The 17048-nt window shown below is 43.8% G+C and overlaps 1 protein-coding gene across 5 annotated transcripts in view; it reads left to right on the top strand.

Annotated features, from left to right (window-relative positions):
* The window catches only part of LOC311105137 (protocadherin-1-like), a 450002-nt gene that overhangs the window by 333125 nt on the left and 99829 nt on the right, over positions 1-17048 (top strand). The window contains exon 6 of one of the 5 annotated variants that reach the window (XM_084147167.1): positions 2260-2473. The exons of the other annotated variants lie outside the window; for them this stretch is intronic. Coding sequence (XP_084003293.1) covers positions 2260-2267 — 8 coding nt within the window. The 3' untranslated portion in view covers positions 2268-2473. Of the gene's footprint in view, positions 1-2259; positions 2474-17048 lie in introns of those variants that run through there. 5 annotated transcript variants of the gene reach the window in all.

Genomic DNA, 17048 nt, shown 5'->3' with positions numbered 1-17048 from the left:
TCTCAGTTTGTTACCTGTATAAAAGAAACCTGTCCACAGAAGCAATCAATCAATCAGATTCCAAACTCTCCACCATGGCCAAGACCAAAGAGCTCTCCAAGGATGTCAGGGACAAGATTATAGACCTACACAAGGCTGGAATTGGATAAAAGACCATCGCCAAGCAGTTTGGTGAGAGGTGACAGCAGTTGGTGAGATTATTCGAAATGGAAGAAACACCAAATAACTGTCAATCTCCCTCAGCCTGGGGCTCCATGCAAGATCTCACCTCGTGTAGTTGCAATGATCATAAGAACGGTGAGGAATCAGCCCAGAACTACACGGGAGGATCTTGTCAATGATCTCAAGGTAGCTGGGACCATAGTCACGAAGAAAACAATTGGTAACACACTATGTCGTGAAGGACTGAAATCATGCAGCGCCCGCAAGGTCCCCCTGCTCAAGAAAGGACATATACAGGCCCGTCTGAAGTTTGCCAATGAACATCTGAATGATTCAGAGGAGAACTGGGTGAAAGTGTTTTGGTCAGATGAGACCAAAATGGAGCTCTTTGGATCAACACAACTCACCATGTTTGGAGGAGGAGGAATGCTGCCTATGACCTCAAGAACAACATCCCCACCGTCAAACATGGAGGTGGAAAAATGTTGCTTTGGGGGTGTTTTTCTGCTAAGGGGACAGGACAACTTCACCGCATCAAAGGGACGATGGACGGGGCCATGTACCGTCAAATCTTGGGTGAGAACCTCCTTCCCTCAGCCAGGGCATTGAAAATGGGTCGCATGACAATGACCCAAAACACACGGCCAAGGCAACAAAGGAGTGGCTCAAGAAGAAGCACATTAAGGTCCTGGAGTGGCCTAGCCAGTCTCCAGACCTTAATCCCATAGAAAATCTGTGGACGGAGCTGAAGGTTCGAGTTGCCAAACGTCAGCTTCGACAACTTAATGACTTGGAGAAGATCTGCAAAGAGCAGTGGGACAAAATCCCTCCTGAGATGTGTGCAAACCTGGTGGCCAACTACAAGAAATGTCTGACCTCTGTGATTACCAACAAGGGTTTTGCCACCATGTACTAAGTCATGTCTTGCAGAGGGGTCAAATACTTATTTCCCTCATTAAAATGCAAATCAATTTATAACATTTTTGACATGCGTTTTTCTAGATTGTTTTGTTGTTATTCTGTCTCTCACTGTTCAAATAAACCTACCATTAAAATTATAGACTGATCATGTCTTTGTCAGTGGGCAAACTTACAAAATCAGCAGGGGATCAAATACTTTTATCCCTCACTGTATTCATTCAAGGTCTTTTATTTATTTATTTTTACATTGTAGAATAATATTAAAGACATCAAAACTATGAAATAACACATATGGAATCATGTAGTAACCAAAGAAATGTTAAACAAATCAAAATATATTATATATTTGAGATTCTTCAAAAAGCCACCCTTTGCCTTGATAACAGCTTTACACACTTTTGGCATTCTCTCAACCAGTTTCATGAGGTAGTCACCTGGAATGCATTTCAATTAACAGGTGTGCCTTCTTAAAAGTTAATTTGTGGAATTACTTTGCTTCTTAATGTGTTTGAGCCAATCAGTTGTGTTGTGACAAGGTAGGGGTGGTATACGGAAGATAGCCCTATTTGGTAAAAGACCAAGTCCATATTATATATTATGGCAAGAACAGCTCAAATAAGCAAATAGAATAGACACTCCATCATTACTTGAAGACATGAAGGTCAGTCAAATTTCAAGAACTTTGAAAGTTTATTCAAGTGCAGTCGCAAAAACCATCAAGCGCTACGATGAAATTGGCTCTCATGTGGACCGCCACTGGAATGGAACACCCAGAGTTACCTCTGCTGCAGATAAGTTAATTAGAGTTACCAGCCTCAGAAATTGCAGCCCAAATAAATGCTTCACAGAGTTCAAGTAACAGACACATCTCAATATCAACTGTTCAGAGGATACTGTGTGAATCAGGCCTTCATGGTCGAATTGCTGCAAAGAAACCACTACTAAATGACATGGTGACGTGGTGTGGGTGAACGGATGATCTCCGCATTTGTATTTCCCTCCGTAAAGCATGGAGGAGTTGGTGTTGTGGTGTGGGGGTGCTTTTCTGGTGACAGTATCTGTGATTGGTTTAGAATTCAAGGCACACTTAACCAGCATGGCTACAACAGCATTCTGCAGTGACACACCATCCCATCTGGTTTGGGCTTAGTTGGACTATCATTTGTTTTTCAACAGGACAATGACCCAACACACCTCCAGGCTGTGTAAGGGCAATTTGACCAAGAAGGAGAGTGATGGAGTGCTGCATCAGATGACCTGGCCTCCACAGAGTGAAGGAAAAGCAGCCAACAAGTGCTCAGCATATGTGGGAACTCCTTCAAGACTGTTGGAAAAGCATTCCAGGTGAAGCTGGTTGAGAGAATGCCAAGAGTGTGCAAAGCTGTCATCAAGACAAAGGGTGGCTATTTGAAGAATCTCAAATATAAAATGTTTTGATTTGTAAAAAAAAAAATGTGTTGGTTACTACATGATTCCATGTGTGTTATTTCATAGTTTTGATGTCTTCACTATTATTCTACAATGTAGAAAATAGTAAAAATAAAGGAAAACCCTTGAATGAGTAGGTGTGTCCAAACGTTTGACTGGTACTGTATATATTAAATATTTGTTAGCCTAGCATGACTCATGATTTAACAGGTCTTCTTACCTGGCTTAACTCTAGTCAGGTTGATGGGCTGAATGACTTGATGAACTGCAAAGCGTATTCAGCAGAGCAGGCCAGTTTACTCACTTGAAGAGATTCAGTATACAGCGAATTGTCTTTAGACCAATCCTCATTGTATTTTCTCCTCTCTAAATCCTCCTAGACATCTGTCCTTCCACTTCTGCAAGTCACTACAATTTACATTTACATTTTAGTCATTTAGTAGACGCTCTTATCCAGAGCGACTTACAGTTTTAGTGAGTACATACATTTTCACCCATAAGAAAAATATCTACACCTACACTATATATACAAAAGTATGTGGACAGCCCTTCAAATGAGTGGATTCGGCTATTTTAGCCACACCTGTTTCTGACAGGTGTATAACATCGAGCACACAGCCATGCAATCTCCATAGACAAACATTGGCAGTAGACTTGCCTTACTGAAGAGCTCAGTGACTTTCAATGTGAAAACGTCATAGGAGGGCACCTTTCCAACAATTCAGTTCCTAAAATGTCTGCCCTGCTAGAGCTGCCGCGGTCAAAAGTAAGTTATGTTATTGTGAAGTAGAAACGGCTAGGAGCAACAACGGCTCAACTGCGAACTAGCCCGCCTAGTGCTGAAGCGCATAGCGCTTAAAATGGTCTGTCCTCGGTTTGCACATTCACTACCAAGTTCCAAACTGCCTCTAAAAGCCACGTAAGCAGAATAACTGTTTGTCGGGAACTTCATGAAATTGGTTTCCATGGCCGAGCAGCCGCACACAATCTTATGATCACCATGCGCAATGCCAAGTCTCGGCTGGAGTGGTGTAAAGCTTACCGCCATTGGACTCTGGAGCAGTGGAAACGCGTTCTCTGGTGTGACAAATCACGCTTCACAATCTGGCAGTCCGACAGACGAATCTGGGTTTGGCAGATGCCAGGAGAACGCTAGCTACCCGAATGCATAGTGCCAACTGTAAAGTTTGGTGGAGGGGAATAATTGTCTGGGGCTGTTTTTCATGGTTCGGGCAATGCCCCTTAGTTCCAGTGAAGGGAAATGTTAATGTTAAAGCATACAATGACATTCTAGACGATTCTGTGCTTCCAACTTTGTGGCAACAGTTTGGGGAAGGCCCTTTCCTCTTTCAGCATGACAATGCCCCCGTGCACAAACCGAGGTCAATACAGAAATGGTTTGTCGAGATCGGTGAGGAAGAACTTGACTGGACTGCACAGAGCCCTGACCTCAACCCCATCGAACACGTTTGGGATGAATTGGAACGCCGACTGCGAGCCAGGCCTAATCGCCCAACATCAGTGCCCGACCTCACTAATGCTCTTGTGGCTGAATGGAAGCAAGTCCCCGCAGCAATGTTCCAACATCTAGTGAAAAGCCTTCCCAGAAGAGTGGAGGCTGTTATAGCAGCAAAAGGGGAACCAACTCCATATTAATGCCCATGATTTTGGAATGAGATGTTCTACAAGAAGGTGTCCACATACTTTTGGTCATGTAGTGTATTTCACCCATACGAGCCGAAGGAATAGATAGAGTGACACTTTCGTTGGCTCCTATTGATAGCCTAAGAAGATTTGTCGAGGATGATCACTGACTTTAAATCTATCCCCGAAGGCTCCAATCTGTGGGTAGGCAATGTTGCACTGCAGTGTCTCGCTCAGCTATAATTGTATTGTTCTACAAACATATTCTCTCTTCTATTGTGAGGATTTTTAAAAACAACAACAACCACAGCAATGGCAGCCGTTTTGGTTAAGACATACTCAACTGAACACTGTTTTGAGTTTCTATGTTAGTGTTCTTTTTTATGCACATACTTCTTTCTAAAGTCACTCTGAAAAAGTGTTTGCTAAATGACAAAAATGTATATGTAAAATTGAATGCCAGGCCTTATCATCCTGTTGCCATGGTCTCTGCTGCTGTTGTCAGAGGAAAGGAGTCTACTTTATTGGTGGCAGCGCTTGACGGCATGACCATCCAGCCTTGCGAGTGCCCCCACGACAAGCGTCAGAGGGCCTCACGCTCACTGGGGCCAGAATCAATATCCTGTGCCAGGTAGCAAGACTGCCTGTTGCATCATCCTGCTTCTGATTTTCAATATTTTCAATAACCCCCCCATCACGACAAGACATCTGCATCCTTTATACCTTTCCTATTGTGCTTGCCTGAGCCAGGCAATAATGTAAAAGAAAAGCTTTCATTCCCTATAAATATGAGTGGCTTTCTTTTCATATTTATCTGCTATTTGCTAATCTTTTCTCTGGTCTGTCTCAGTCAGACTGGGGATAAGGAAGATGTGCCTTGCGAGTGCACTGGCCAATTAGGAGTCTTGCCTGGTCTGTATGTCTCATACTGGGCTATTGTAACCACAGCTGGACAGCATTTGATGTTTCCTTTTATTACAAGGCTGGAGAAAGAGTCAGATACAGTGAGAGAACTGGGCAGACAAAAAGAGAGAGACTTATAGATGGAGGAGAGATAAAGACAGAAAGATTTGAGATAGGGAGTTGGGAGAAAAAGGTGAAGAACAATTACAGATATCATGAGCGAGAGAGAGAAACAGAGAGACAAAAAGAGAGACAAATCTCAGAAATTAACTTTCTAACTAACACAAAAACATCTTTCAAGGAGGAACCTTGAACCTATATCAGTTGGGACATGCCTCTTGAAAGCCTATCTTGTTCAGGTTCTCAGAAGGAAGGGGGGAGTTGCTTCCGTGTCAGACAGGTCTTAATTTGGCCCTAAGATTTTGGTTATGGGATTTAAAAAGGGCAGTGTGCGAGGGTTTGGAGAGGTTAAGGAGATTTGGTGGAAGATTTATGAGCTGGATGGTTTGGATTCTATCTCCACCCCAAACCAATGCTCTGTTTGTTGCCTGCTGGAGAAGAAAGGCTATAATTGGAGGCTTTTTTTGCAACCAACCCAGCTAGCACATTTGGTTCCTATGAAGTTGTGGACACGTACGATGTTTGTTTCCCATTGGTTCTGGGAATGAAACCGTACGTTTACAGACCAGTAAAATTTTAGGTTTTTAAAATGTATAAAACATTTGACTGTTCTGGGAACGTTCATTTTTAGGTTGCAGTGAGGTTCTGAGAACGTTTTACAATGGTTCCCTGAAAGTTTTCCTGGGAGGTTTTATTCACGCTCTGAGAATGGAAATAAGTTATTTGGAGTTTTTTTTTTATAACTTCCTTAAAACAATCACTGAATGTTTCAATAATACTTTTACATTTACATTTACATTTACGTCATTTAGCAGACGCTCTTATCCAGAGCGACTTACAAATTGGTGCATTCACCCTATAGCCAGTGGGGTAACCACTTTACAATTTATTTATTTATTTATTTATTTTATTTTTTTGGGGGGAGGGTAGAATGATTACTTTATCCTATCCCAGGTATTCCTTAAAGAGGTGGGGTTTCAAATGTCTCCGGAAGGTGGTGAGTGACTCCTCTGTCCTGGCGTCGTGAGGGAGCTTGTTCCACCATTGGGGTGCCAGAGCAGCGAACAGTTTTGACTGGGCTGAGCGGGATCTATGCTTCCGCAGAGGAAGGGGAGCCAGCAGGCCAGAGGTGGATGAACGCAATGCCCTCGTTTGTGTGTAGGGACTGATCAGAGCCTGAAGGTACGGAGGTGCCGTTCCCCTCACAGCTCCATAGGCAAGCACCATGGTCTTGTAACGTCTTTTAATGACAATACTAGCTTAATTTGGGTTAACTTTTTTGAATTCCAAACACAGACACATGGGAATTGTGACACAGCATCAGTGAGATTCTTCTGTTCTCTACCCATGGAATTAGTCTACTGTGCCACCAGGATGGAGCTAGTATGCCATCTTCTTTTACGCATACAAAGCTGTTCATTTGACTACTTAAGTAGAAATACTTTAATATACTACTTAAGTAGTTTTTGGGGGTATCTGTACTTTACTTTACTATTTATATTTTTGCCAACTTGTACTTTTACTTCACCACATTCCTAAAGAAAATAATGTACTTTTTACTACATACATGTCACTGACACTCAAAAGAACTCGTTACATTTTGAAAGGAAAATGGTCCAATTCACACACTTATTAAGGTAACATCCCTGGTCATCCCTACTGCTGCTGATCTGGCGGACTCAAATGCATTGTTTGTAAATTATGTCTGAGTGTTGGAGTATGCCCCTGGCTATCCATCAAAAAAATTTATACAAACAAAATACAAATTGTCTTGTATGGTTTGCTTAATAAGGTGCGTTCGGAAAGTATTCAGACCCCTTGACTTTTTCCACATTTGTTACATTGCAGCCTTATTGTAAAATGGACTAAATTGCATTTTTCCTCATCAATCTACACAGAATACCCCACAATGACAAAGCGAAAACAGATTTTTAGAAATTTTAGCAGATTCATAAAAATAAAATATATAAATACCTTACTTACATAAGTATACAGACCATTTGCTATGGGACTCGCAATTGAGCTCAGGTGTATCCTGTTTCCATGGCTGATCCTTGAGATGTTTCCATAACTTAATTGGAGTCCACCTGTGGTAAATTCAAATGATTGGACATGATTTGGAAAGGTTAAAACCTGTCTCTATAAGGTCCCACAGTTGACAGTGCATGTCAGAGCAAAAAACAAGCAATGAGGTCAAAGGAATTGTCCATAGAACTCCGAGACAGGATTGTGTCAAGGCATAGATCTGGAGAAGGGTACCAAACAAGTTCTGCAGCATTGAAGGTCCCCAAGAACACAGTGGCATCCATCATTCTTGAATGGAAGAAGTTTGGAACCACCAAGACTCTTCCTAGAGCTGGCCGCCCGTCAAAACTGAACAATCGGGGGAGAAGGGCCTTGGTCAGGGAGGTGACCAAGAACCCAATGGTCACTCTGACAGAACTCCAGAGTTCCTCTGTGGAGATGGGAGAACCTTCCAGAAGAACAACCATCTCTGCAGCACTCCACCAATCAGGCCTTTATGGTAGAGTGGCCAGACAGAAGTCACTCCTCAGTAAGAGGCACATGATAGCCCACTTGGAGTTTGTCAAAGGGCACCTAAAGGGCTCTCAGACCATGAGAAACAAGATTCTCTGGTCTGATGAAACCAAGATTGAACTCTTTGGCCTGAATGCCAAGCGTCACTTCTAGAGGAAACCTGGCCCCATCCCTACGGTGAAGCGTGGGGATGTTTTTCAGCGGCAGGGACTGGGAGACTAGTCAGGATCGAGGGAAAGATGAACAGAGCAAAGTAGAGAGAGATCATTGATGAAAACATGCTTCAGAGTGCTCAAGACCTCAGACTGGGGAGAAGGTTCACCTTCAAATAGGACAACAACCCTAAGCACACAGCCAAGACAAGGCAGGAGTGACTTCGGGACAAGTCTCTGAATGTCCTTGAGTGGCCCAGTCAGTGCCCAGACTTAAACCCGATCTAACATCTCTGTCACACTCTGGCTCTGGGGACTCTATATGTTGAGTCAGGGTGTGTAGATTCCGTGTGTTTATGTGCTGTGTTTGGAGTGTCTAGTTGTTCTATGTCTAGGTTGGCCTGAGTGACTCCCAATCAGAGGCAACGAGTGTCAGCTGTTTGCTGGTTGTCTCTGATTGGGAGCCATATTTAAACTGTCGGTTTTCCTTTGTGTTTGGTGGGTTCTTGTTTCTAGTTGGTTGTGTTATACCGTGTACTGTCACGTTTCCGTCTTTTGTTGTTTTGTTCGCGTTTCGCTCAATAAATGAGTATGTTTGCCTGCAACGCTGCGCCTTGGTCCTCTTCATCTTTGGTAGACGACCGTGACAGAAGAACCCACCAAAACTGGACCAAGCAGCGTGTCCAGGAGCCCTCGCCAGGGGAGTCGCTAGCAGATCTCCGTGGCAGCCTCGACTGGGTCAAGCCGAGGGAGGAGCAGAGAGAGTGGACGTGGGAACAATGGAGGAAGAGCCTCGACTGGGTCAAGCCCATTGAGGAGTTGAATAGCGGGAGTTGGACGCAGAGGAGTGAGAGTTGGGCGAGAAATATAGAGGCCTGGCCCACGGGGAGGAGAGAACCCCAGAAATTTTTTAGGGGGGGCTCACGACGTGGACGACGGGGCAGCAAGAGGCCGCGATGGAGCGGTCCAGCGGGTGTGCAGAGGAGGCCGCCAGGTTAAGGGGGCCACTGGTCACAGAGGAGAGGGAAAATGTGGAGGCACGGCGAGAGGTACTGGGGTGTGTTACCAGTCCGGTCCGGCCTGTTCCTGATCCCTGCGTAGAGCCAGTGGTGTGTGTCCCCAGTACGGTCCGGCCTGTTCCTGTTCCTCGCATCGAGCCTGTGGTGCGTGTCGTCAGCCCGGCCCGGCCCGGCCTGTTCCTGCTCCCCACACCGAGCCTATGGTGCGCTTCGTCAGCCCTGTCCGGCCTGTTCCTGCTCCCCGCACAAAGTCTGTGGTGCGTTTCGTCAGCCCTGTCCGGCCCGTTCCTGCTCTCCGCACCAAGTCTGTGGTGCGCGTCGCCAGCCCAGTCCGGCCCATTCCTGCTCCCCGCACCAAGTCTGTGGTGCGTTTCGTCAGCCCTGTCCGGCCCGCTCCTGCGCTCCACACCAGGCCAGTGGTGTGCGTCGTCAGTCCGGTGAGGCCCGTTCCGGCTCCACGCATCAAGCCTGGGGTGCGCATCGTCAGCCAGGTCCGGTCCGTTCCTGCCTCACGCGCCAAGACAGGGGTGCGCGTCGTCAGTCCGGTGCCTGATCAGGTACTGGTCAGCTGGTCCACAACGGAGCTTAAGCAATCCGCTCCGTCGATGTCCAGTCCTGATCCAGTCAGCGGGGTCAGACCGGACCAGGGGCGCTACGGGAGGATTATGGAGGGGTGGTGGTCAAGCCCGGAGCCGGAGCCGCCTCCGAGGAGGAATGCCCACCCAGCCCTCCCCTGTTTGGGGTTTTGTTGAGGCGCGGTCGCAGTCCGCGACTTTGGGGGGGGGTACTGTCACACTCTGGCTCTGGGGACTTTATATGTTGAGTCAGGGTGTGTAGATTCCGTGTGTTTATGTGCTGTGTTTTGAGTGTCTAGTTGTTCTATGTCTAGGTTGGCCTGAGTGACTCCCAATCAGAGGCAACGAGTGTCAGCTGTTTGCTGGTTGTCTCTGATTGGGAGCCATATTTAAACTGTCGGTTTTCCTTTGTGTTTGGTGGGTTCTTGTTTCTAGTTGGTTGTGTTATACCGTGTACTGTCACGTTTCCGTCTTTTGTTGTTTTGTTCGCGTTTCGCTCAATAAATGAGTATGTTTGCCTGCAACGCTGCGCCTTGGTCCTCTTCATCTTTGGTAGACGACCGTGACAATCTCTGGAGAGACCTGAAAATAGCCGTGCAGCGACGCTCCCCATCCAACCTGACAGGATCTGCAGAGAACAATGTGAGAAACTCCCCAAATACAGGTGTGCCAAGCTTGTAGTGTCATACCCAAGAAGACTTGAGTCTGCCAAAGGTGCTTCAACAAAGTACTGAGTAAAGGGTCTGAATACCTATGTAAATGTGATATCAGGTTTTAATTTTTTATACATTTTCAAAAATGTCTAAAAACCAGTTATTGCTTTATCTTTATGGGGTATTGTGTGTAGCTTGATGAGGGGAAAAAACAATGTAATCAATTTTAGAATATGACTGTAACGTAACAAAATGTGGAAAAAGTCAGGGGGTCTGAATACTTTCTGAATGCACTGTATACGGAATTTGAAATGGTTTATACTTTTACTTTTACTTTTGATACTTAAGTACATTTTAGCAATTCCATTTACTTTTGATACTTAAATATATTTAAAACCAAATACTTTTAGACTTTTACTCAAGTAGTATTTTACTTGGAGACTCTCAATTTTACTTGAGTCATTTTCTATTAAGGAATCTTTACTTTTACTCAAGTATGACAATTTAGTACTTTTTCCACCACTGATTTTGGTCTATTCAAACAGACCACATTTCAAAGGAAACAAGCACTCATCAAGATCAGTTGTGACCAATTAGTGGGCGCGGCCAACACACCTGAACACACTTAACAAGATAGAGGATGGAGAGAGTTTTGTTGATGCTGAGAATGGAATGTATATGTTTCAAATTAATTCTTAGAATGTTCTCTGAATGTTACAAAAGTTTTGTTGTGGTTTTTATGGAAAGTTTAACAACGTCCTCTGAACAATTTGAGAACATGATTTTAAATAGAACCATGACGAAACCTGTAGGAAACGTTCCCACAGAAGAACATTGTTTCTTAACTTCCTCTGAACTATTTGAGAACATTCCCAATGTCAAACCAGTTGGAGAATGTTCCTAGAACATTACCAAAATTGAAGTGTAATGTAACACGGCCTGCCCAGAATATTCTCACAGAGAGAACAGGCTCTACACCTCACGCAAAGAGACAAATTGCGATCGCACTCAGCAGTTTTATTTATTTATGTGACATGCAGATGTTGCAGCACATCAGAGATTGTACTGTCGCTCATGCACACAGAAAAGGAAACAGCGCGTGGGACATTGCACTCTTGTACAATATTACTGCAGGGCATATGGCGGAAAGAGCATGTATGTGAAGTCATTTTGGTCTGATAGGTATTGGGGTGGACTTTTTCAGAGAGACCATGCCATGCAACCGCTTCAGAGAGATTATGCGACACCTGCGTTTTGATGACAAGTTTGCCACTGTCTCAGACACCTGTTGTTATTGTAAGGGAAACTAAAATAGGCTATAGGCCTACGGCTTTCACTAGGACTTTGTAGAATTATACAAAACATATCCTTGATTCTATCTAAAAAATAACTATTGTGGATATATTTCCACAATATTTCATCATGCAATTCATCCTTTACAATTGTTTATGCATTATTTATCAAGCATTGGTGCTTATGTTTGCACACTTTGCGGGTTGATATGCATCTGATGCATATGCTAAAGGGGATGCCCGGCAACGTTCTCAACGTTCTCTAGCAGGTACTTATAGGCTGAAAGGCCAGGCGGTTCTAGTGTTAAACAGGCCAGGCAAGAGGGAGTCTGATCGGCTTAGTTGGACGCAACCCCAGAAGGTAATCCTTGGGGTGGGAGCCTGGAGCAGGAAGAAGACCTAATTAAAAAGTGATTTTCACTACAAGGAGCTTATTGAGCGGGAACGCATTTTAGGAGCCATGGAGAGCAAAAAGTGGATCCCGTAAAAGGCTTGACCGCCATCCGTCAAAGCAAGTGTGTTTTTTCTCTCTCTCTTCCTCTCTTACTCCTTTTCCAACGTGGGATTTTCTATGTGGGTGCCGAGATGATTGACAGGCAGTAAAGTGTGAAGCCAGAGCTTTACAACAGCAGAAACATAGATATAGCCAAGCCAAAGGTTTAAATGGGAGGCTAAAGCATGTGCTAGCCAATCGGACAGAAACTGGAGGTGACAGCCAGCTTCTCTACCAAGCAGTCTCTTCCTGCTTTGTTGTTTTCCATAAGGATGGAAACATTTTAGTCTATGGAGATGGCCTGTTACTCTCTGTCGTTAGCGATGAAGCTTTGGCTTTCTCTGTAAATTGAAGGTTGTGACTGTAGTGGTGTTAGCTGTTTAGGGCTTTGGTATTAGCTCATTCTAAGAAAGGTATTTTCATAGAAGGTGATGATTTAATAATGTTATTGGATTAATACGGTGTGACTTTCCAGTCCAGAGTAGATAAACTGGTTGATGAGACAAAAGGGAAACAAAGGTGCTATTGTTAGATGCCGCTGACTCCTCTGACCTCTCACCTCCCTGACCTATTTACCTAGCCCACGCATGGATTCACTTAAAGACTGGCCTTAGAATCCACAGGCACTATGCGGCCTATGAGTGATGGAGACAAGAAAAAAGTGGGGAGGTGTTTTAGCCTGTCACAAAATTAAAGATTAGATGTGCCCTTTGAGACAAATATACTCTCTGTCTTTGTGTTTTGATGTTTTTGTATGCTTAGATGTAGCCTGAATAAACAGTTTCACAACTTTGCTACATGTGTATGTATGTGTGTGCATGTGTCTGTGTTTGTCTGGGCTAGGGCTGGTAAAACACTACCCTCCTCATTGTGTGGTAAGAATGTGGGAACTGCAAAGTATTCCTTCCCCTTTACCCTATCTGGTCTGCTCTCCAGTTCATCAGTGATTGGGGCGTTTTTTTGGTTTCTGAGAAAAATGTTATGAGCATTTAAGAATTCTGAGCTCTGGCTCTCCACACGTGTTTGTGTGTGTGTATGTACAGTTGAAGTCGGAAGTTTACATGCACCTTAGCCAAATACATTTAAACTCAGTTTTTCACAATTCCTGACATTTAATCCTAGTAAAATTACCAGATTTAGGTCAGTTAGGATCACCACTATATTTTTAGAATGTGAAATGTCTGAATAATAGTAGAGATAATTATTTATTTAAGGTTATATCTCTTTCATCACATTCCCAGAGGGTCAGAAGTTTACATACACTCAATTAGTATTTGGTAGCATTGCCTTTAAATTGTTTAACTTGGGTCAAACGTTTCGGGTAGCCTTCCACAGGCTTCCCACAATAAGTTGGGTGAATTTTGGCCCATTCCTCCTGAAAGAGCTGGTGTAACTGAGTCAGGTTTGTAGGCCTCCTTGCTCGCACACGCTTTTTCAGTTCTGCCCACAAATGTTCTATAGGATTGAGGTCAAGGCTTTGTGATGGCCACTCCAGTACCTTGACTTTGTTGTCCTTAAGCCATTTTGCCATGGCTTTGGAAGTATGCTTGGGGTCATTGTCCATTTGGAAGACCCATTTGCGACCAAGCTTTAACTTCCTGACTGATGTCTTGAGATGTTGCTTCAATATATCCACATAATTTTCCTTCCTCATGATGCCATCTATTGTGTGAAGTGCACCAGTCCCTCCTGCAGCATAGCATTTTTTATGGTGGTTTTGGAGCAGTGGCTTCTTCCTTGATGAGCGGCCTTTCAGGTTATGTCGAAATAGTACTTGTTTTACTGTGGATATAGATACTTTTCTACCTGTTTCCTCCAGCGTCTTCACAAGGTCCTTTGCTGTTGTCCTGGGATTGATTTGCACTTTTCACACCAAGGTACGTTCATCTCTAGGAGACAGAACGTGTCTCCTTCCTGAGCGGTATGACGGTTGCGTGGTCCCATGGTGTTTATACTTACGTACTATTGTTTGTACAGATGAACGTGGTACCTTCAGGCGTTTGGAAATTGCTCCCAAGGATGAACCAGACTTGTGGAGGTCTACAATATTTATTCTGAGGTTTTGGCTGATTTCTTTTGATTTTCCCATGATGTCAGGCAAAGAGGCACTGAGTTTGAAGGAAGGCCTTGAAATACATCCACAGGTACACCTCCAATTCAATCAAATGATGTCAATTAGCCTATCAGAAGCTTCTAAAACCATGGAATTTTCCAAGCTGTTTAAAGGCACAGTCAACTTAGTGTATGTAAACTTCTGACCCACTGGAATTGTGATACAGTGAATTATAAGTTAAATAATCTGTCTGTAAACAATTGTTGGAAAAATTACTTGTGTCATGCACAAAGTCGATGTCCTAACCGACTTGCAAAACTATAGTTTGTTCACAAGAAATTTGTGGAGTGGTTGAAAAACAAGTTTTAATGACTCCATCCTAAGTGTAAGTAAACTTCCGACTTCAACTGTATGTGTGCGTTTGTATGCGTGTCTGTGTGTGCTTGCGTGCACATGTGCAGGTGCATGTACAGTGTGCTTCTCTGAGGAATATTTTCAAAGGGAAATAAGTATTTGACCCCTCTGCACAACATGACTTAGTACTTGGTGGCAAAACCCCCGTTGGCAATCACAGAGGTCAGACATTTCTTGTAGCTGGCCACCAGGTTTGTACACATCTCTTAATGACTTTGCAGTTCTTCTCCAAGTCATTAAGGTTTCAAGGCTGACGTTTGGCAACTGAAACCTTGAGCTCCCTCCACAGATTTTCTATGGGATTAAGGTCTGGAGACTGGCTAGGCCACTCCAGGACCTTAATGTGCTTCTTCTTGAGCCACTCCTTTGTTGCCTTGGCCGTGTGTTTTGGGTCATTGTCATGCTGGAGTACCCATCCACGACCCATTTTCAATGCCCTGGCTGAGGGAAGGCGGTTCTCACCCAAGATTTGACGGTACATGGCCCCGTCCATCGTCACTTTGATGCGGTGAAGTTGTCCTGTCCCCTTAGCAGAAAAACACCCCCAAAGCATCATGTTTCCACCTCCATGTTTGACGGTGGGGATGGTGTTCTTAGGGTCATAGGCAGCATTCCTCCTCCTCCAAATACGGCGAGTTGAGTTGATGCCAAAGAGCTCCATTTTGGTCTCATCTGACCAAAACACTTTCACCCAGTTCTCCTCTGAATCATTCAGATGTTCATTGGCAAACTTCAGATGGCCCGGTATATGTGCTTTCTTGAGCAGGGGGACCTTGCGGGCGCTGCAGGATTTCAGTCCTTCACGGCTTAGTGTGTTACCAATTGTTTTCTTGGTGACTATGGTCCCAGCTGCCTTGAGATCATTGACAAGATCCTCCTGTGTAGTTCTGGGCTGATTCCTCACCATTCTGATGATCATTGCAACTCCACGAGGTGAGATCTTGCATGGAGCCCCAGGCCGAGGGAGACTGACAAATCTTTTGTGTTTCTTCCATTTGCGAATAATCGCACCAACTGTTGTCACCTTCTCACCAAGCTGCTTGGCGATGGTCTTGTAGCCCATTCCAGCCTTGTTTAGCCTTAGTAAACTGTTGGAAAAAATAATGTTTGACGAGATACAATGCTATTTTCCAGTAAACAAATTAACATCTGACGTTCAGCATGCTTATAGGGAGGGGCACTCAACATATCCAGCACTTACACAAATGACTGATGATTAGCTGAAAGAAATTGATAATAAGAAGCTTGTGGGAGCTGTTTTGTCACACTTCAGTGCAGCTTTTGACATTATCGATCATAATGTAATGCTGGAAAAACGGATGTGTCATGGCTTTACATCCCCTGCTATATTGTGGATTCAAGAGTTACCTGTCTAAAAGAAGACAGAGCGTGTTCTTTAATGGGAGCCTTTCCAACAGAATCCAGGTAGAGTCAGGCATTCCCCAGGGCAGTTACCTAGGCCCCTTACTTTTTAAAATTTTTACTAATGACCTGCCACTGGCACTGAGTAAATATTGTGTTTATATGTATGCTGATGACTCAACATTATAAATGTTTACAATACCACAGCAAGTGAAATCACTGCAACACTTAACAAAGAGCTACAGTCAATTTTAGAATGGGTGGAGAATAATAAGATAGTACTAAATATTTTAAAAACTTTGGGACAAACCATTCACTAAACCCTAAACCTTATGCCTATCTTGTAATGAATAATGTGGAAATGTAGAAAGTTGAGGAGACTAAACTGTTGTAATGTGTCATTGTCATAACATATTGTTGCAACGGTAGCTAAGATGGGGAGAGGTCTGTCCATAATAAAGCGCTGCTCTGCATTCTTGACATTGCTATCAACAAAGCAAGTCCTACAGGCCCTAGTTTTGTCACACCTGGAAACTGCCCAGTCATATGGTCAAGTGCCACAAAGAGGGACATAGGCAAGTTACAGTTGGCCCAGAACAGAGCAGAACGGCTGGACCTAAAATGTACACAGAGAGCTAACATCAATGACATGCATGTCAATCTCTCCTGGCTCAAAGTAGCGGAGAGATTGACTGCATCCCTACTTGTCTTTGTGAGAGGTATTGACATGTTGAAAGCACCGAGCTGTCTGTTCAAATGACTAGCACACAGCTCACAGACCCATGCATATCCCACAAGACATGCCACCAGGGGTCTCTTCACAGTCCCCAAGTCCAGAACAGACACGAGGAAACGCACAGTAGTACACAGAGCCATGACTACTTGGAACTGTATTCCACATCAAGTAATTAATGCAATCAGTTAACTCAGATTTTAAAAACAGTTAAAACTACACCTTATGGAACAACGCAGACTGTGAAGAGACACACATACACAGGCACACACACACATGCATACTCACACACATGCTGGCACATGCATTCTACACGTACATTTTAATATTGTTGTATTGTGGTATTATAAATGTTGTGTTGTAGATATGTAGTGTTGTAATGATGTTATATGATCTACTGTTTTATTTTATTGTTAGTTTTTTGTGTGACGTGCCTTAATGTGTTTGGACCCCAAGAAGAGTATTTATTATGTGCATCCAAAAATATTGTAATCTACACTATTTGCCTGACAGGGAACACACCTACAGTTAAGTGCTTCTCTTGTAAGACACAGAAAACAGAAATGTCTTTGTGTTTTGTGCCAGA

Source organism: Coregonus lavaretus, assembly GCF_964263955.1.
Source record: "Coregonus lavaretus genome assembly, chromosome: 29".
Taxonomy (NCBI): Eukaryota; Metazoa; Chordata; class Actinopteri; order Salmoniformes; family Salmonidae; genus Coregonus; species Coregonus lavaretus.
This window is presented reverse-complemented; position numbering and strand designations above follow the sequence as displayed.